This window comes from Ursus americanus, chromosome 9, assembly GCF_024610735.1.
Source record: "Ursus americanus isolate L20-20 chromosome 9, mUrsAme1.1.p, whole genome shotgun sequence".
Lineage (NCBI taxonomy): Eukaryota > Metazoa > Chordata > Mammalia > Carnivora > Ursidae > Ursus > Ursus americanus.
Window position 1 is genome coordinate 25,005,288 of NC_142135.1, and position 20,904 is coordinate 25,026,191.

General features: G+C 32.9%; 1 protein-coding gene across 4 annotated transcripts in view; it reads left to right on the forward strand.

Annotated features, from left to right (window-relative positions):
- Positions 1 to 20,904, forward strand: part of CSMD3 (CUB and Sushi multiple domains 3) — a 1,146,349-nt gene that overhangs the window by 476,922 nt on the left and 648,523 nt on the right. For 3 of the 4 annotated variants that reach the window (XM_045805628.2, XM_087864412.1, XM_045805629.2), the window contains 2 exons: positions 1,745 to 1,822; positions 8,783 to 8,870. In XM_045805628.2, the coding sequence (XP_045661584.1) occupies positions 1,745 to 1,822; positions 8,783 to 8,870 (166 nt within the window). The remainder of the gene's footprint in view (positions 1 to 1,744; positions 1,823 to 8,782; positions 8,871 to 20,904) is intronic. The other variant, XM_045805630.2, reaches the window with a different exon arrangement.

Sequence of the window (20,904 nt, forward strand, 5' to 3'; positions counted from 1 at the left end):
AGTTACAACAGAAAGCACAACTTGAGAGACAGAGATGGTCATTCTTTTGCTGATAAAGAATCTCAGAGCTGTCAAGAGACTGAGCTGTCATCTAGTCCTAGCTTCTTATCTTAAGAGAAATGATTGAGGTAAAAAGACAGATTCTTGTTCAAAATCACACAACTAATAATTTCTAAGAATCGGGTCTCTTAAGTCCTGCTCCAATGGTCATCTCCTTCTCTTTTTAAACATAATATGTATAAATAGTCCATAACTATATAGTCTAGTAAATCATTAGACCCTGTCTCTACCATTCTACTTTTGAGGTATTAATAAGAAACAAATCACATAAAATGTTCCAAAACCAATAAAATACCTGTGATATGAACTAAGTGGGTAAAATAGCAAGTAAGAATTAGTGAAATGATCATTTTAAACTAACAAAAATCAGTATTGGTTTTTTTCAGTTCATGGCATGAACAAAACCTACTTGCCTAATGTAATCCCTAGCCTTTAAATCTTATAAAAATCAGTATGTAAAAATTTCTAAATTATAATTGAAGAAGTTAAATATATCCCTTGCATTATTGTTCATGCTGGTTTTTAAAAGGAAATAACTGATATTTAAATATCTCATGAGATCAGGTTGCATAACTTTTTTTTAATTAGTTGGCTTTCAATTAAATAGATTTCCTTTATTTCACTTGGTGTAATTATTGTGTATCACTTTTAAAAAGTACATAGCAACTGTAGTTAACCCAATAATTTATATTTAAAAAAATACTTCTTTTCCTTCATCTAAAATACTTGAAAAAGTGTTTCAAAAGTATTTCAGTTACTTCATTGAATTTATATTTATCTTTTAGGTAAATCCAGTCATACCTATTTTAATAAAGTGCACAATGAAATATACCAGCCTTTGATGACATTGGCTTTCAATATCATACCAAAACAAGAGCAAGTTATTTTAGGGGCGCCTGGGTGGCTCAGTCATTAAGCGTCTGCCTACGGCTCAGGGCATGATCCCAGCGTTCTGGGATCGAGCCCCACATCAGGCTCCTCTGCTGGGAGCCTGCTTCTTCCTCTCCCACTCCCCTGCTTGTGTTGCCTCTCTCGCTGGCTGTCTCTGTCAAATAAATAAATAAAATCTTAAAAAAAAATAGCAAGTTATTTTAGATGAAACCCAAATAGTTGTGACTCACTTTTATAAATTTTATAGACCATAATGTCAAAAGCTATGACTTTGAAAGGAAAGAGTTATTGGCAGAAATATGAAAATGTATTTTAAGTTTTTCTAGTGCCATTTTCTTAAGTGTGTCCTAATAGTTCACTTAGGCTAAATTACCTAAAAAGGTACGTTAGTTTAAGAACCTAGTTCATTAAATTCTTCCCACTTTTATAATGTCTCAGTATTTTTATTTTTCTAGTTTAATTTTCCCATAACATTTGATGAATTCAAGTTATATAAAGTGTTAATGTTTTGCTCTCATATAAAAACTTGCATATTATTTAAAAACATATCCACACATATATGCAGGATTCTCCCTATAGAACACTTAAAATCCTTCGCTACTGTTTGGTACTTTACTACTTACTGATTATATTGCTGTATTTTCTTTTTTATTTTCTTCTGTGTACCCTACATCAGGCTTAAGAAAGCAGTTTCTTTAACTTGCATAGTTCAATGCTAACAAAATTTGTTAACTTGAATTTTATTTTAAAATTGTATATCCTGATACATGTTTTTGTTTGTTTTCTTAACTAGTGAAAAAGGCCATAGATTTTAAATCTAGAGGATTTAAATTGTTTCCAGGGAAAGACAACAGCAACAAGTTTTCTATCTGTGAGTGTACTCCTTTTTTGTTACTTTCTCTAGTGCAAGAGTGAAGTTTGTGGTGTCTGTGTTGTTTGTGTGTGTTTATAAAAATGTTTGTGTATTTACCAAATTAACTGCATTAATATCTATATAACATGCATGATTATTATTCAATATTTTCTTGTATTTAAATGTATACCGAGTTAATGGATTAATGTGGTAAACTCCCAAGCTGAGACCATTTCAGATGGAAAAATTCTCTTTGAGCTAGTATGTGGGATAGCGTTCTAGTTTTGTAATTCTAGAATGTGAGATAAAAGTGAGTGAAATTTCTTAAATTGGTAATTTCTTAAATTGGTGATTTCTTATAGGAATTTTTGTTAAAATAGTTATTGTTTTAAGGAAAAAAATTCATTTTATAGCAATTTTTTATTTAGGAAAAAAAATGTATTCTCAATTTGAATTAACTTATCCATACCCTTTAAGTCAAGTCTTTTGTAAATTAGTTAACTATAGAATTAATTTTTGTTTTCTCTTGAAAATAACAAAATGGCCTGAAATATACATATTTATGTGCTCCCCCAGTACACAGTTTTGCTTAATATTCAAGGTTTTATAGGTCATCTGAAGTTCATCCTTGAATCTCAAATTAAGAATCACTGAATTAGAGCATTCATATATACTGTTGTAAAAAAACATAAAATTTTTAGGAGAGCTATGCTATTTGTATTAGAAATCAATAGCAGTTTGTAGGAATTTTCTAGCTTATTGCTCTTTATATATATATATATATATATATATATAATAAATATGGAAAGAAACCATTAATGACACAACATCTGACTTCTAAAGTGATATATTGATAGTTAATAAGATTATTATAAATAGCATGTTATTTTTAACAGGAATATATTTTTAGCATTATTATTTTTATTCAATTCCAGATGATTTGATGAAATGAATTTATAGCTATTTCTTTTACAAAGATTATTCATTATGATTATATCAGAAAAGGATTTTATCTTCATGTTTATTGACTTGTATATATAATGGTAAATGTCAGAAATTGAGCAATTACATCAATTATAAAAAAAAACCCTCAGAGCCTATATGTTATCAAACATTTTAAAATGTCATAATTTTAAAATGTGATTTTACATTTTGTTAGATTTGAAAATCCTAAGCCAGAAGTAGCAGATATCAGTAGGAAATCATTGATCAAATTTGGTTACGTTTTGCAAAGCACTAAACAGTTCATTTCAAAGTACTTAGCTATATAATTATGATTTCTTGTTATATTTTGGGGATTAAAAACACATCTGTCTGTGTTTAGGGAAAATAACTAGTGTTACAGAAATTTTCTCATATATAAATTATTTGATACATTTTGGAAGGATATTCTTCCTATAAAAGAAAATATGAACAGAAAACAATTTGTCAGATGAATATCCTGACATACCAAATTTCATTATGTCAATATGAAATAAAAGTTATATCTTTGCAAACTTAAATATTAGGTTTACTACCTTTTTTTCTAATATTTTGTCTAGCCAATATATCTATTTTTGGAACTCTAAGTAGAATTATAAACTATGCTGGTTCACCCTTTGGCTCATTTTAGCTATATAAATGTTATTTTATATGCTACATGCTTCGAGTTTTCAGATGTCCTGGGAAATTCAGGCTATTTGTACTAAAATAGCTAAGATTTATCAAGGCATTAAAATGTATGTAACTCTCTATATTTGGTATATTGCCTCAGTGGACATATTTATTATTTTCATTGCTCTTGCATAGGGGTTATGGGGGTCAACAAGAAAGGAATTTAGACATGACAGTGTATCCGGTAGGCAAAAAAACTAATTCTTTTAAAAATATTTTATTTAAAGAATATTTTATTTAAAATTGTCAGGAGAAAAGTTAATGAGGCAAAAAAAGTTAAACATGAAGCATAAAATGTTAATTTACTTCATAATTTTAAAACATAATTTTCATTTATCCATTACATGTTATGTAAAAGATAAAAGATATTCTTGTGCTTTTTTATTTTTATTTTTTAATGTAAATAATCACAAAAACAAATTACGTATTGCCAATTTCTTAATAGTCACAAAATAAATCAGCATTATATTAAATTTCATTTCACTACATTTTTTCAAATATTTCATAGTTTCAAAAATACATTCTCTATGGTTGTTTATAGAAAAGGATTATGTTTTAATTTTTATCATTATTATTTATCTATTAATAAGTAAGCATTTGAGTCTTCTTCTCTCTGATATTTATTCAACCTGGGCCAAATAATTTTAAAAGGATATAATTCTTATATAAACCTTTCAAATGAAAAAACAGAAACAAAAATACCTTGTGTTTTTTGAAAAGTACAGTCAATTCTGTTAGTGGAACTGCCAGAAGTGAGCATAAGCGAGGAGGATATGAACTATACATGTTGCCAAAGCATGTCTTCCCACAGTAGCACCTTTAAAGTTTAACTAGGAAACAAATTATTAAGGGATCTGGGAAGCTGCAGCAGTGTTCATGGGGAGCATTTGGTTTTTTAAATGCTAATTTTTATTCTTTTTCCAGCTTTAATACCTGACCTCTAAAAGCCTCTATTCATCCCTTGTTGTTTTTCATCAAAAAGTGTGGATTTGTCAATAAAAGGGAAAAAGTAGTTTTTTTTCTTAAGTTTTAAAGATAAAAACGTTTTTTAAAGTATTTTAAAATGTTGAACCTAGTGAACTGGTAGTCTTGCCAACTTTTCTACTAGGGTCTTCTACAATATTAAGGTAGAATTATGAAGAAACCGTGAGCTTCTCATAATGAATTTTTTTTCGATTTTATTTTATCTTCGAATCCATACTTTTATTTATTTCATGTTATTCATTCTACAATTCTATTTGAGCTACTTCTCCAAGGCAACACCATGCTAGACTAAGAAGGTAAAAGAGCAAATAAAATACAATCTCAGCGGCAAGGATCCAACATTTTATTGGGAAGCTAAATGCATTAAGAGGCAGTTCTTTGTAGAATATATAGTATAAAATAACACTCTGTTTACATCCATGATGTTTGAGTTCAGAACAAGATCCAAAACACTGTATTTCATAAGGTGGAATAAAAATTTAAAATCTAATGTAAAAGAGTCTAAGAAAGGTGGCAATGTAATCAGCTGGGTCAGGTAATGTGGAGGAGACTTCTTTTTAGAATCTACTTGCTTTTATTTTTAGAGTAAATTATCTGCCATATACAATCAGAAACCTCAGAAAACTTGCTTATTATAAACTACCCTTAAGATTGTTGTGAAGATTAAATGAGTTGATACATGTAAAAGATGAATATTTCCTGACACATAGTTATTATATCTTTATGTTGACTAAGTTTATAATGTTTTCAAGCTAGAACATGTAATAATATGGTAAATTAATTAAGATCCTGTAGCATATTTATAAACCCATGTAAACCCATAAGCCTATAACTTCAGTGTTATAAGAAATTACAATTCATTTGTTTTTAAAATCCTGTACCTCCCCTCTTTTGTCCACTTCTGTGTGGGTCAAGGAACTCATGTTGCATTAATGATAATAATGGGCATGATAAATATCCTTAGAGATCAGAGCAAAAACAGTGTTCTCCATAGTGATGCTCTTTTCAAGAGGCAGCACCCAGTCTATGTAATTAAACATTTAAAGAACACTCATGTTCTTACCACTCTGAAAGTTACTACTATTCAACTTTAAAGACGTAAAAGTGATAAATCTGTTCAATTGCTTAACTGTCATTATGTAGCAAAAGCAACTATTGAATGAATACTACTAACTTCATTTGAATGTCTTGGTATCATTAGCTATTGGCAGTTTTGAAATATTCATATTTCAGAGAAATAAGGTATTGCACACTTTGTTCTTTATTTTTTTAATTTTAACTATTTTCAAGGAATGTTAAATACATGTATGATGCAGAAGCTCTCCCCCTTATCTTTACATTTTAAATTGGAAAGTCTTTCCCAAGATATCTGTTGCAGATATCCAAAAACAGTGGTTTAAAGGACACTTCCAATAGACAAAAAATAATTTAACAAAACTGTAAGGACTAGAATTAATTGAAAATGGTAAAAATTATAGATATGCTCTGAATTTTAACATAAAACATTTTGTAAAGAGTGTTGAATTGTAATTAGTGATGTCATTTTTTCTTGCTGAGCTTTCTGGACATAATGGAGGGCTTAGGGTTCAAGAGTAGAATTTTTTGAATCAGTCTGCCAAGGTTTGAACCCTAGACTAAGGTACTAACTAACAGTGTGACTTTGGAAACGTTTTTAACCTCTTCATGCCTTAGTTTCCTCATCTGTAGGAAGTATAATAATAGTAGCTCCTTTTAGATTGTTACGAAGTTGATACGTGTAAATGATGTAGAGTAGTTCCTGACACATAGTACCGTGTTAAGCATTAGCTATTGTTAAAATTCATATTAACCACGGGTTTACTTTTTGAGCTAATAATGATGATAAAATGGGAAAAAATGATTTTTAAATTTTTATTTTCTAATATATTCACAGATCAGTTCTATTTTAACCCATAATCTGTGTTACATTGTAATAAAGTAGGTAAGCTCAAGTCAAGCTACGTCTTTTCTTTATCTCTATTCCATGTCAAAAAAATTACATTTAAATAACATAAACTACAACATTTTCAAAAGCCATTTTAAAATAGGAAAGAGAGTGCTTCCCATAGAAAGTGCTTGATTCATTGAAAACAGTATCCCAGGTATTATTGTTATATGATGAGGATATTTTTACTGAGGAGTTATTAAGCCCTACCTAGGCATTGTGAGTATATTAAAATAATTATGTTTTTCTCTTATCTTTATCAAGTATAATCTCTTTGTACATATGACTAAAGGATATGAAACTACTAATTTATAATATGATAAAGAATTTTAAAACTAAATATAAAATTTCCCATGTTATGTAACGAGGGATTAGAATACTATGGTGAAAGTAGAGATTGTATTTTGCAAAAAGTGGGATTTGAACTGAGTCTTGAAAATTAGCTAGAATTTTGATAGCTAAGGAGGAAGAAAGAGAAAACATGAAGACAGGAGAAAGTACAAATAAAGCAGGGGTGAACATGGCTTCCTAGTAAAACTGCAGAACAATGAAGAACACGTTGGACTTGAGTTATGGACTGGTGGAAAATACAAGTGATATAGTAGAAATCTCAAATCATAGGAGATTTGTACAGTAATAAAAACAGTGTTTGAGGAAGTTTAGTCCTCCTCTAGGACTCAGGATGGATTGGAGGTGAATGATAATGGAGTGTGCACAAAAGCATCAATGATTACTTTGGATCTGAGCGTGCACATGAGATAACAATGGGAATTTTGGTGGGATTACTTAGTAGTAGATCATTGAAGGAGCAAGAATGGACCTTGGAAACAATGACAAAAGGATACATTGGAACTTGTTAGCAAATAGGTAATTTCTTCAAGCCATGAGGAAAGTATAAAATGTGGAGAACTATAGGCCAATGCCTTTGAATTTGTCCACTGTTAGAGTAGTCAAAAGTAAGAGAATGGGCCAAAAACAAAACCAAATAAAACAACCCAGAAAGGTAAAGAAGAATGAAATAACAAGTAAGCAGACCAAGAAAAGAAAAACTATCATATATTTTGCAGAGATTGGTGAATAATATGATAAAATTGTCAAGAAGGATATTAGTTGGGGATATTTAGGAAAGTGATTTTTATAGAATGAAGGGCATAAATGCAAAATTTCATATCTAATTGAAAATGTGATTTTACCAGAATTATGACTGTTGGGACATTATCTGATAGTTACCTTGTTATCTGATAAATCAGTTTGAACATATTTATCAATCTCAACTAAATGATGCAGGGATCCAGCAGTTCTCAACATTGACTTTACCTTAGAGTCACCTTAAGGGTTACTGAAATACAAACACAGAACTGATGCCCAGGGTCCTGCCCTAGAGTAATTGCGTTAGAATATCTAGAGGTAGAAATACACATCTTCATTCTTTAAAGAAAGTTCCATAAGTGGGTCAGATCCACAGTATGGGTTGAGAAACATTACAAAGTTTAGATTTTTTTCTCTGTGGAATCTCTGATCAGGTACAATTCTTTTCTCAAAAAGCAGATAAGTTGATGAAGAGCAAAATAGCAGTTATTCTCCAGTTCATTAAGAGATTGAATTTATGAAATAATATCACTCACGTATATTAGAACTATCAGGTTTAAAAATCTTCCCATTAAGATATCTGTCTTGGGGATTTAGTTACCCACTGTGATCACATTCATCGAAAATATTAATAAATCTTTCATTAATTGAGTGTTCTAGAGAAACTGCTGAAAATGTGTACAGTGGCAAGTAAAACATAATCATGTATATTCCTAGGCGGAAAGGCCATTATTTAGGTTTTCAACATTATATCATAATTCATTGACATGTTTGGTAATTAGAACCATAGTCTTACTTTAACGCTGGCAGAGCACACTACTTCATTATATGCCAAATAAGAAGTGCTAACAATCTTAAACTTTTCCCATAGGGTCTTGTTTTTCCATTGGTACTTTAAAAATAATAGGTACCCAGATGACACTGTCATAACTGGTAGTGACTGCTTTACTGCCAATAATTAATGGAAACTCTGGCACTGATACCCTGGGAATGCATTTCCAGAGATTTTGCAGTTTGGTAGTAATTATAAATGAAGTGTTAACTGTTAATGTGTTAATACTCAGAATAGCATGTCATTGAAGATGAACGTTGAACTTACAGGTCCGCTAATAGCAAAAATGCTTTGTCTTTATTACTGAGTTATAAAATTATATTTAACCTTTCTACATTTAAACTATAGTGATTATAAAAATATAAGAATATATTTTATGTAAATTTTTCAGCTAACATTTTTCTTGATTTTCTAATCAAGTTTTGATTCTTTTTTTTTTTTTTCCCTTCTGTTACAGTAAATGAGGGAGGTATTAAAACAGCTTCCAATCTATGCCCAGATCCAGGAGAACCAGAAAATGGAAAGAGAGTTGGATCAGATTTTAGGTAATATTTTGTATTGTTTATTTCGTTATTTTGTCAAAGTTTATTTTAACTTAAAATTTAAAAATTAATAATATGGGAATGAAGACTGGGTGATTTAAAATAATAGCAGCTAGATTTTATTTATTTGTTACTATTAATATTTCATTAGTTTAAAGTGTTTAACATACCAATTTTATTAGGATACTTTTCTGGATTTTAAACAATCAATTTCTTGTCATATTATATAGTAAGTGAAAAATCATGGGCTTTGGATTTGAAAGACTTGAGTTAGAATTCAAATTCTGCTTAAAAGTTGTCTGATCTTAAGTAAGTAACTGAATCCTGTCTGCCTGAGTTTCCTGTTCTGTAACATGCAAATCAAATTTAACACATCTAATGGTGAGTTTCAAATGAGGTACTGCCTGTGAAACCTTCCTGCAAATGTTCTACAAACATAAGTATTTTACAGAAGTAGACATAACTGAATATGTTGTATCTGGATCTTAAAATTAGTATTTATTTTTTTAATCCAAAATTAAGTTTAACAACCAAGAGAATACATGCAGTATGTAGGCATTAATCTCATAACTATGAAACAGTATTTTTTAAAAATCTTGAAATTTTAGTAGACCTCTGATTATTGTAGCATTTTATAAATACCAAGAATGCTGTAAAATATTAACTGATAATTTAACTAACATTCACAAATACTTGTTTTTACAAAGTATCCATGATATATAAATTTTTAATAAAATTATTGATAATGATTATACTTACACCTAATGCACATTTACAATTTTTACTTCTTTATATTATTTATATAAAGGACTAAAGAATATCCTGCTGGGAGGGAGTGGGTAGATCGTTCATACAATAGAGACCTATGGAAATTTTGTCCTCATGGATCTTTCAAGATGACTTAAAGTTACATTTTGCTATACGTGGAGAGGAAGAAAAAATAGTATGATTACAACATAAATACAGTTGTAATTTTTTAAAAAAGAATTACAGAATGTAATTCATTCAGTGGACAATCTTTGCTTGAGATTCTCTCTCTCTCCCTCTGCCTTTCCCTCCTGCGCATTCTCTTTCTCTCTCTCTCTCAAATAAATAAATCCTTAAAAAAAGAAGCTCACAGACTAAAACAAAATCATTAAGAATGTGTGAGATGTTACAAACACACAGAGGAGGTATGGCATTTTTGGAGGCTGGGAGAAAGGGTCATAGGAGGTTAACATTGAGCTAGGTCTTAGAGGATGATCAGAATGTGATATCGAGAGGAAGAGAAATCCAGTGAACATTTATGTATTCATTATCTACATATATTGTTTGCCTGTTATGTTCCTGGTCCTATACTAGGAACAAATAAAACACACAAAAGCAGACATAGTACACAGCCCCCATAGTTCTCAGAATTTAATGGCAGAAAAGACAGTTAAATGTCACATGCAGTTGTAATTACAAATTTAGGACAGTACTGTGAAATAAAAAAATGCAGTAATTAAAAAAAAAACTGTAAGAGAATAAAACTATCAGGGGGGATCCCACACATTTTGAGAAGGTCCCACTCTCACTGATACCAGAATTTTATGCATCTATACTGTAAGAAAGAGCCCCACATTGAGGAAGAGCTTAATGAGCTATTCCAGGAAAATAAAGATCATTGAGTCTAAATTATAGAATGTAAATGAGAGAAAAGCATAGAATGAAGTTGAGGCGATAAGGAAAAACCAAGTCTCTTCTGCTGAGGAAGCAAATTGGCAGCCCTTCAGTCTAATCTGGACTGATGATATATTTTAAGCTCACAGTGTTTTGAAAAAATGAGAGCCAACATTTAAAAATTAGGAGGTTACACATACACACACACACACACACACACACACGCGCACACACTCAAAAAGATTTTTGTATTTCCTTGTTAGATCTGGCAGGTGAAACTAATGTACCTTCATGGAAACATCTACTGGAACCAGTTAATGCCTGTTCCCATTAGGGTGAGCAAGGTTTCTCTGGTTCACCATAGTCACTCCTAGGCTATTTAACTCACCTACAAATAATAGGAAACTACAAAGAATTGTAAAAGAGTGGTGTGATCTCATTTATATTTTCAGTAGATCATGCTTTATATTTTTGATAGATGTAGTGAAGAAAACAGAAGTTTTAGTTAGAAGATGACTGGAGTGGTCTGGGTGTAAGATGATGGAGACTTGAGCTATGGTGATGTCAGTGAACTAGACAAACTCAAGAAAGATATACAGTTTTTAGTATCCAATGACAGTTTGATGTGGAAAGTAAGAAAAATAAAAGATAATCCTTAATTTTCTGGGCTTAAATATCATGAGACTGGAATGAATGATAATATTTCATTAAGTGTGGGGACACCTCTGGCTGGCTCAGTCAGTTAAGCATCTGCCTTTGGTTCAGGTCATGATCCCAAAGTTTGGAATTGAGCCCCATGTTGGCTCCCTGCTCAGTGGGGACTCTGATTCTCCGTCTCCCTCTGTCCCTCTCCTTGCTTGTGCTCTCTCTCTCTGTCAAACAAATAAAATCTTAAAGAAAAAAATTAAGTGTAGAAGTCCAGAGTTTTGAGGAGAAAAATGAAGAGTTCACTTTTGAGATTTTAAACTTTAAATAACTTAGAGATTTCCACATAGATATATTAAATTTGTAGTTGAACAGATCTGAAATTCAGAGGTAATCACCGACTATCAGCATGTACATATTATAAAACATATTAAAGCAGCATGATAGATGACATTATTTAGACTTCATACAAAGATGAGACAATGTATGACATAGTCCCAAAGATCGATGCTATCTGATGATTTGATGGAATACAAGGAGCTATCAAATCATGCTCGTGAGTGGCGAGAGGAATAGGAATGAAACAAAAGCAGGAAGTTCTTGAAAAGAGGTTGAGGAGTGTTGGATGCTATTGAAAAACTGAGAATAAGAGGACAGAAGACTGTCTCTTAAATTTGACAGCATGAAGATTATAGACACGAATGATTTCATTGGAGTGACAGGTTGAAAAAAATTGAAATAGCATGAAGAGACACTTCAGATAAGTAATAGATCCGGATCATCAGATTACATAAAGCAGAAGAATAATGGTGGCGTTCTGTAGTCTTTGTTTCTTTCATCAGTGTCTGGTAGTTTTCAATATACAGGTCTTTCACATCCTTGGTTAAATTTATTTCTAGCTATTTTTTTGATGCGATTATAAATGGAATTGTTTTCTCTATTTGTCTTTCTGATAGTTTGTTATTAGTGTATCCTACAAAATTACTGAAACTGTTTATTAGTCTAACAGTTTGTTAATGACATGTTTAGGGTTTTCTATATATGATTTTATGCCATCTGCAAATAGTGACAGTTTTACTTCTTCCTATCAATTTGTACGCCCTTTATATCTTTTTTGCCTAACTGCTCTGTCTAGGACTTCCAATACTATGATAAATAAAAGTGGCAAGAGTGGGCATCCTTGTCTTGTTCCTGGTCCTAGAGGAAACACTTTCATCTTTTCAATGTTGAATGTCATATTAGTTTTGGGCTTGTCCTATATGGCTTCCTTTATACCTGCTTTGTTGAAAGCTTTTTATCAAGATGGTGTCCATAGCCTGTGTTCCCTGAGAGCAGTTCTACAGACCAGCAGATGTGGGCCAAACCCGAAGCCCTCCCCTCAGGCCATAGCTCCAAAAAAGGTAAAAAAGCCTCCTTTATAGAAGGACTAGAGGTTGTGCCTCAGTCCACTGTTTGCACAGTGCCTGGGGCTATAGCCTGCCAAGAAATGTTTGTCTCCCGCAATCCTATGGACCCATTAATGAAACCACCCTCCACCTTAGCCACCAGGGAGCCAGGAAATCAAGGAGTGTACCCTTGGTGGTAGCCACAAAAACCCAGATACCAAAAATAAAAAAACAGGGCTCCGAATGTATGTAAAGCTCCCCTCTAGGAGACTCTAGTGCCCTGGAGCATGGCTGGGGGTGAGTGCAAAGATTACATCTGACCTCCAAAGTTTCTGGAAAGAATTATAGTTGGCCCCAAAATGTGTGTTAAGTTAATATCAAGCTCCTCAGTTTACAGTCATGATGGTTAGCGAATTGGTCTCCTTCACAGAAAGACCTGTTTCTACTGTCTCTTGCTGTGCCTTGGGGTGGTAGCTATTTAGGAACCCTTTCTCCATTGGCTGTAGTCCTGTGGGACCCACAAATATAAGTCCCACTTGCCATAAGAGCCAGGCAATGTAGAGATGTCCCCTGGCAGTAGTCACAGTATAGGGGTGCCAGACAGGGGTGTAAACTGCTTTCTGGGTGGCACTATTAGAGTGTTGTGGGACCAGAAATGCAAGCTCCCTTAGCCTCCAGAGCCAGGCAGTTAAGAGTGTCTCCTGGATGATAACCACAAAAGTCAGGGTGCCAGATGCCTGTAAAAGCTCCCTTCTGAGAAATACTAGTGCTCTGGAGCACAGCAAAAGGAGAGTGTGAAGATGGCACTTGCCAGTCTCCGTCCAGGAGGGTATTCCAGCAAATTTCTAGATGTATGTGTTAAATTAGATGCCTGCTCCCGAGGCTGATACTTCAATAAAGTAAGTGAGCCTTCATCACTTTAAGTCTAGTCACCAGTAGCTGCCTCTGAATGGGCCTGGGGGCAGGTGAATCTGAGCACTTGTGACCTTTAAGAGCTACCTCTCATATTGTTACAATCTTGTGGGTCTCAGGATGCAAGCCCCATTGGTTTTCAAAGTTAGATGTTTTGGAGGGCCTCATCTCTCAAGCACATGTGTTAAAAATGGGGTGCCTGATGTGAGGTTCAAATTCTTTGATCCTCAGTGAAAATCTCTGGGTTTTGAGTTTATTCCCAGTTGTGAGTTGCTCCATCAGGGGTAGGATTTATTGTGAGATTGTGTCCCAACTTCTCATACCCTCTTTGACATGGATTTCTTGTTTGCATGATGTGTAGTGGTCACTTAGCCAGCCTTTAGGTTTGTTGTTGTTGTTTTTTTAAAGAGGTAACTGTCATATGTAGCTGAAGACTCAGTGCGTCCTTGGGAGGAGGTGAGTTCAGGATCTTCTTGATTCATGGTCTTGAACTGAAACTCTCAAGGAAGGTTTTAATTGAAATGAAGAGTATTGGGCATAGAATATCCTTGGAAATAGAATCAACACAACTTCCTTATGGATTGACTATGGAGGAATGCAATTGAGTATAGTTAATAATTCTACAAAGAGCCTTTTATAAAGAAAATGCTAGCATAATCTGCAGCACATGGAAGTCCTTTCTTTTGTTTTTATGTTTGGTTTATCAGTGGTTTGATAGATCTTTTCCTCCTTTTTTCTACTCCAAATTTCTTGCCTGTCTCTTATATTTTCCATATTGTTTAAACTAAAAAGATTATTATTCAGATATCTCTTCTTGTGTTTTATTTCTTATTTTTTCTCTTACTCTCACTATTTCATTGGTATAATCCATCTCATATTAAGGTCAGATCACTTGTTCCACTTTTTCTAGGTCACATAGCATTTCCATTATAATAATGGAATTTTATTTAATAAAAATCACATATACTCAATAAAACAGTGTTCTACTATGAAAGTTACGGAACACTACATCTGAGTATTCGAATGCAGCGTTTGGAAAATCTGACAGATCTGACATTGAATTCTGCTTTTATGTGTTTTTTTAATCATTAATGATGACACTAGAAAGTGTTCTTAATATTTCATTTTATTATAATTTAATTTTTCAAAAAGTGCCATTTTATACATGAAATCTCATTTTTATAGATTTAGTATACATCAAGTATTCCCACATTGCATAGGCCAAGATACTTGCCTTATCTATAAATAGTTTTATTCATCAAAAATTATTTTCTAGTTGGAATATTTTAATGTATTTCTAAATATGTATACTTTAAACTGTACTTCAGTGAAAGATTAACACAATTTAAATTATTTGTGGCCTCTATTTCTTGCATCACCTTTTCTTTTTGGTGCTTTCATCATAACATAGCAAAAACAGCTTGTTTTTCCCCTCCAGTAATGAGGAGACAATGAGAATAGGCAAGTATAGATAAAATGCTAAGTTCCTCAGAAGGTGTGCATAGTGTAAGTGCTAAAGCTTGTTATTTGTGTTATTTATTTTCTTTTTAGACTGCCTACCCATGTTGAGTATTTTTGTAAATCACATTTTTCTAAATATCCTGTTAGCTTAAATAACACAATTGATGTAACTTTTAAAACTGTAGCCTCACTATTTGTTCTGCATATTTATACAGCTTAAAATACACTTTTTTGTTTTTTATAGGAGCTAGTTTTAATATGGTAATATTGTTCTGAGCAATCTGGGCTCCAAGAAACAATAGAACATTTATGCTTCCATACTCTGTTCTCAGACCTAGGTAATATGTCTTTTAAAGAATCTTCTCAAAGATGCCAGAAACTTCCTTCCATATGGACAACAATACAAGTCTTAATTGCATTAGTCTTAAAACATAATATGAGAGGAAGGTTGCAGTGCAGGCTTACTCAGCAGCCTTTTCTTAAGCATCTAAACTATTTTTGGCTTGGTGATGAAAAAAAAATAATGTGGTATCTGCTTTCAAGAAATAGAATAAATTCCAGTATGGTGGTATGAGAAAGCACACAACTGAACATCGTTCAAGTCATATGAGCCAAGAGAACCTGGATATAAATTATGGGAAAATAAAGAAGATAAAAATCCATTTGAAGAATGGACAGGATTCTTATAGGAAAAGATTGGCAGGATCACATACTAGAATAACATGTGCTGTATTGCTGAGCTGATAAAGGGTAGAGGCGTTTGGAAGAACAGTTTGCCTTAAGCAACTGGTTATTTTAAGAGAATAGTAGCTTTTTTAAAAATCTCTTTTTAAAAATACACTTCACATAACTAAAATGATCTATTTTCTGTAAGTGACACGTCTAGCATTCCTGTAACACAATATGGCAGAATTGAAAATATAATGTCAGAAAGTTAGGTTTGGACTGTATTAAGAAGGAACTTAAATGCTAGAATGCAAATGTATAAACAAAAGGAAAAAAGCATCAAATTGCAAGCCATAAGCTCTGGGTTCAGGCCTACCTTTATTACGGCTAAGTGCACAAACTTCTGGCATACAGGTTTACTCATTAGCAAAATAGGAATATGCCATGTATATTTTTTTAAAAGATTTTTTATTTATGTATTTGAGATAGAGTGTGAGAGCAGAGGGGAGGAGCAGACGGAGAGGGACGAGCAGACTCCTCACTATGGAGCTCGATGCAGGCTCAGGACTTGAGCCAAAACCAAGAGTCTGACACTTAACCGACTGAGCCACCCAGGCACCCCAACGTGTATAATGTTTTAACAAGCAACTGAATAATAGTTGTGAAAGTGCTTTCAAGCTATGGTATTTCTGTATATGATAATTGATATTATATCACTTCTCAATTCCATGAGCTATGAAGAGATTCAATTTTTTTGTTCTTTTAGTGAGAAAGAGAGAGAGTATGTTGGGAGATAGGGAGGGGAGAGAGAGAAAGACTGAATTCCAAGCAGTCTCTGTGACCAGCATGGAGCCCAACAGAGGGGTTGATCTCATGACCCTGAGATCATGACCTGAGCCAAAATCAGGAGTAGTATGCTTAACTGACTGAGCCACCCAGGCACCCTAGAGATACAAGTTTTTTGATGGAGGGTAATATAGCAGTAGCTATGCAATAAAAATCTTTACCTGAAAAACTAAGTGTAATACATCTTGTAAATAGAATAGGAAACCATTGCTATTGTCCAGATGAGAAATTTTAAGGGTGTTAAGTAAGATGGAGACAATGAGAATTGAAAGGAATCAATTAATAAGATTGAAGAAGTAGAATCAAAGGGTTGCAGAATTTGGGGAAAGAATAAAGATTTTGAAATTTGAATGCATTGGAAAAATCATACTAAAATGAGGAGGAGAAAGGTATCTGGGCATTTATTGAGCTCTACTTTAGTCTGGGTACTTTACCAGGCAATTTTATAACTGTTAGATATTTAGTCCTTTGCTATAACAGTAAAATTTTATGTCATTCTGTTTTTATTAAAGAGGAAACAGATCTTTGGGGAGAATAAATAGCTTCTGCAAGTCAAGTAAAAAGAGTAACAAGATTTAAAATTAAGTTCATTGAATTCCAAATTCCATACTCTTTCTCTTGTAATAATGTATGCTTGTTTTAGAGGAAAGACCAGTTCAGTTTCTAAAAAGTTGAAAATAAAGATCTGTGTCTCTGAAGAATGAAAATAATAAAGACCTAAAAAACAAAAAAAAAAGGGAAAGTCATGATTATCGAAGCCTTCAAGAGGTAGTGATATTCCTAAAGCAGAATATATAGTAGAAGAGGAGAGTTTTGAATAAGGAACATGGAGCAAAGCTTTTTTTTTTTAGGGAAAAGGAGGAGAAAGTGGATTCGAGAAAAAAGTGGATAGGTGGTAGAATGACTAGACTCAGAGAAACCAAGATCCTCCTTAGCTAGTAAAACCAAAAAAGAGATTACAATAGTGACAGAAGAGTTGAGGGAAATGAGAACAGAGAAAATTAATTTAGGGATGGAGTAGTCATTGGTAACTTAAGAGATGATGCAAAAAATCAGAGTACAAAATATTAGGAGGAGTGCCTGGCTGGCTCAGTTGGAGGTGTGTATGACTCTTGACCTCAGGGTTGTGAGTTCAAGCCCCCACACTGCATGTAGAGATTACCTAAGAATAAAATCTTAAAAATTTTTCAAAACAATAGGGAATAGCTGTGTGGTAAGGAAGGAAGTGCCACAGTGTAGTCTATTCTTTAGAAGATTTTTGTGGGAATAGATGGAACACTTCTGGGAGCTCCTATTTATTAGTGATCTCTTTGCAATTACCAAAGTAAGACATACAAGTGAATATACTAGGATATTTAGAAAGCTCATTTTAGGAGAACAGATGAAGGTGGGTCCACATTCAAAAGTGTAATAGATTCTCATCATGTTTGTCAGCTTTTCTTGACAATAGTAGTGTTTTAATATTATCAGATGAGAAGCATGTACCCCGCTGTTTCATTACTAAGCTATACCAGTGTTTTAATAGTCCAAATAAAAACCCAAATTTTGGAGCCAAAATTTTTCTTTGTTCTCGAAGAGGAGGCAAATTCCTGTCCCTGTCTAGTGACATTGCTTTAAAGAGAAGGTATCAGACAAGGCCTTTCCTACAGAAGGAAAGTCTGTGTAAGGTAAGGATTCCAGAAGCTGAGCTTTCCCAGACATTTGGTTATCATTTTAAGAGACATTTAAATTTTTAATTTATTTTTCAGCATAAAAATCACTGGCAGTTTCTATATCTTTTTGGCAGCATTTTTCCCTTTGAAAGCCTGTTATGCTCCATAGACGTTTCAAATTAGAAAAAAGGCTTTTAGGATTTCAAAACACAGCTGTTAAGAGTCTCACCTTGGAGATTAGCACACAAAATGGTAGGCAAATCATAGCATGTCCCATAAGATATCTTACTTCTCCAAGGATTTTCTTATAATTTCCTCGGTGATTATAAAAATACTGATTATGTGCATACAGGAATATTTCTGTGTTAGCAACTTCTGCCTGTAAGTCATTTAGTTTTATGGTGAGTTTGAAGTCCTACTCTTAGGTTATGTGATCAGAGAAATTAATGAAAAAATGTTAAAGTTGTAGTCATACATATAAAGGTAATAAAAATCTCAGTGGTGATGTTTAATGTATGGTTATAGATTCTGCAATATAGTAATAGTGGTGCATAATTCACTTAAAATTTCAGTTTAAAAGTTAAAAAAATGGACATAGTAAAAATAAGCATCACTGGAATAATCTGTTATTAGTTACATAATAATTTTTAAAAAAACATGTAAATTATAACAGCATCAACCTAAAATGTGGGGGGAGGGGAAGAAAAAGTGTAAAGTTTATGAATTCTATTGGAGTTTTGAAGGTAAGTTGTTATTGTTTAAAATAAGGTGTTATAAGTTTTAGATATTTTATGTAAGCCTGATGGTAACCACAAGGGGATGTCCTGCAGTAATTACATAAAAGAGCATGAGCAAGAAGTCAGAGCATGTAGATAACAAAAGACATCAAAACACACAAAAAAGACAGTAGGATAAGAAACAAGGAACAATAGATCTACAAAACAAGCAGAAAACAAAATGACAATAGTATGTCCTTACCTATCCATAATTACATTAAATATAAATGGATTAAATTCTTCAATTATAAGTCATAGAAATGGCTGAACAGATTAAAAAAAAAGCCAACAATATGCTTCCTGTGAGACTCACTTTAACCTTAAAAACAAACATTGATGATAAATGACTCAGTACATCAAGAATGTATAACAATTGTAAATATTTACAAATTGGACTACTTAGGTATGTATAAAACAAAAAGTAACATAGCTCAAAGGAGAAATAGATAGTAATACAATATAATAAAGACTAAAATCCCATTCTTAACAATGGATACAGCAACCAGACAGAGAATCAATAAGGAAACAGTGGATTTGACAACACTGTAGAGGAAATGGACCTAACAGACATATACAGAACATTCTATCCAATGAAGAATACATATACTTCTTAAGTGAACATGGAATGTTTTCTAGGATAGACCATATGTTAGGTCACAAAACAAGTCATAGCAAATTCAAGAAGATTGAAATCATGCCAGAAATCTTTGCTGACCACAATGACACAAAACTAGAAATCAATAATGAGAAAAATGGAAAATTCACAAACACATGGAAATTAAACAACACTCTCCTGAACAACCAATTAATCAAATAAGAAGTTACAGGAGGAGGAGCATCTGGGTGACTCAGTTGGTTAAGTGCCTGCCTTTGGCTCAGGTCATGATCCCAGGGTACTGGTATCAAGCCCTGCATTGGGCTACCTGCTTGGTGGAGAGCCCACTTCTCCCTATCTCTCTGCTGCTCCCCTGCTTGTGCTCTCTCACTGTCTTTCTCTCTTTGTCAAATAAAATAAAAGAAAAATTTATAGGAGGAATTAAAAACTTCTGTGACAAAAACAAAACTGGAAAATAACATTCCAGAACTTATGAGATACAGCAAAAACAGTTCTAAGAGGGAAGTTCTTGCAATAAATGCCTACATGGAGAATCAAGAAAGGTCCCAAATATACAACGAAACCATCCACCTTAAGGAACTAGAAAACGAAGGACACACTTAGCCCAAAATTAGAAGAAGAAAGGAAATAGTAAAAATGAGAGCAGAAATAAATAAAATAGAAAACAGAAAAATAGTAGAAAAGATTAATCAAACTAGGAGTTAGTTCTTTGAAAAGATAAAACTGGCAAGCCCTCAGCTAGACTAACCAAGGTAAGAAAGGAGAGAGGACACAAACCAACAAAATTATTACTGAAAAAGAGGACATTACAGTTGATAATAAAGAAATTCAAAGGATTATAAGAAGCTACTTACTATGAATAATTATAAGCCAATGAACCAGAAAACCTAAAAGAAATAGAAAATTCTAAGGAACATACAACTTACCAAGACTGAATCAGGAAGAAGTAGAACATCTAAATAGACCTATTACTAGTAAGGAGATTGAATCAGTAATCAAAAATCTCCCAACAACAAGAAAAACCCAGAACTAGATGGCTTTACTGGTGAATTTTGCCAAACATTTAAAGAAGAATTAACATTGGTGTTTCTCAAACTTTTCCCAAAAATTGAAGGAGGGGACATATACAACTTCATTTCGTGAGGCCAGCAATATCCTGAATCCAATATAAGTCAATATCCCCAATGAATATAGATGCAAAAATTCTCAATGAAATGCTTGCACACCAAATTCTGCAGCATTAATAGGACCATTCACCATGATAAAAATTTATTTATCCCTGGGATGCAAGAATGGTGAAACCTATACAGATCAATCAATGTGATGACATCACACTACCTGAATGAAAGGAAAAAAATCATAGGGTCATCTCAGTAGGTACAGAAAAAGCATCAAAATTCAACGTCTGCTCGTGAAAAAAAACTTTGAACAGAGTAG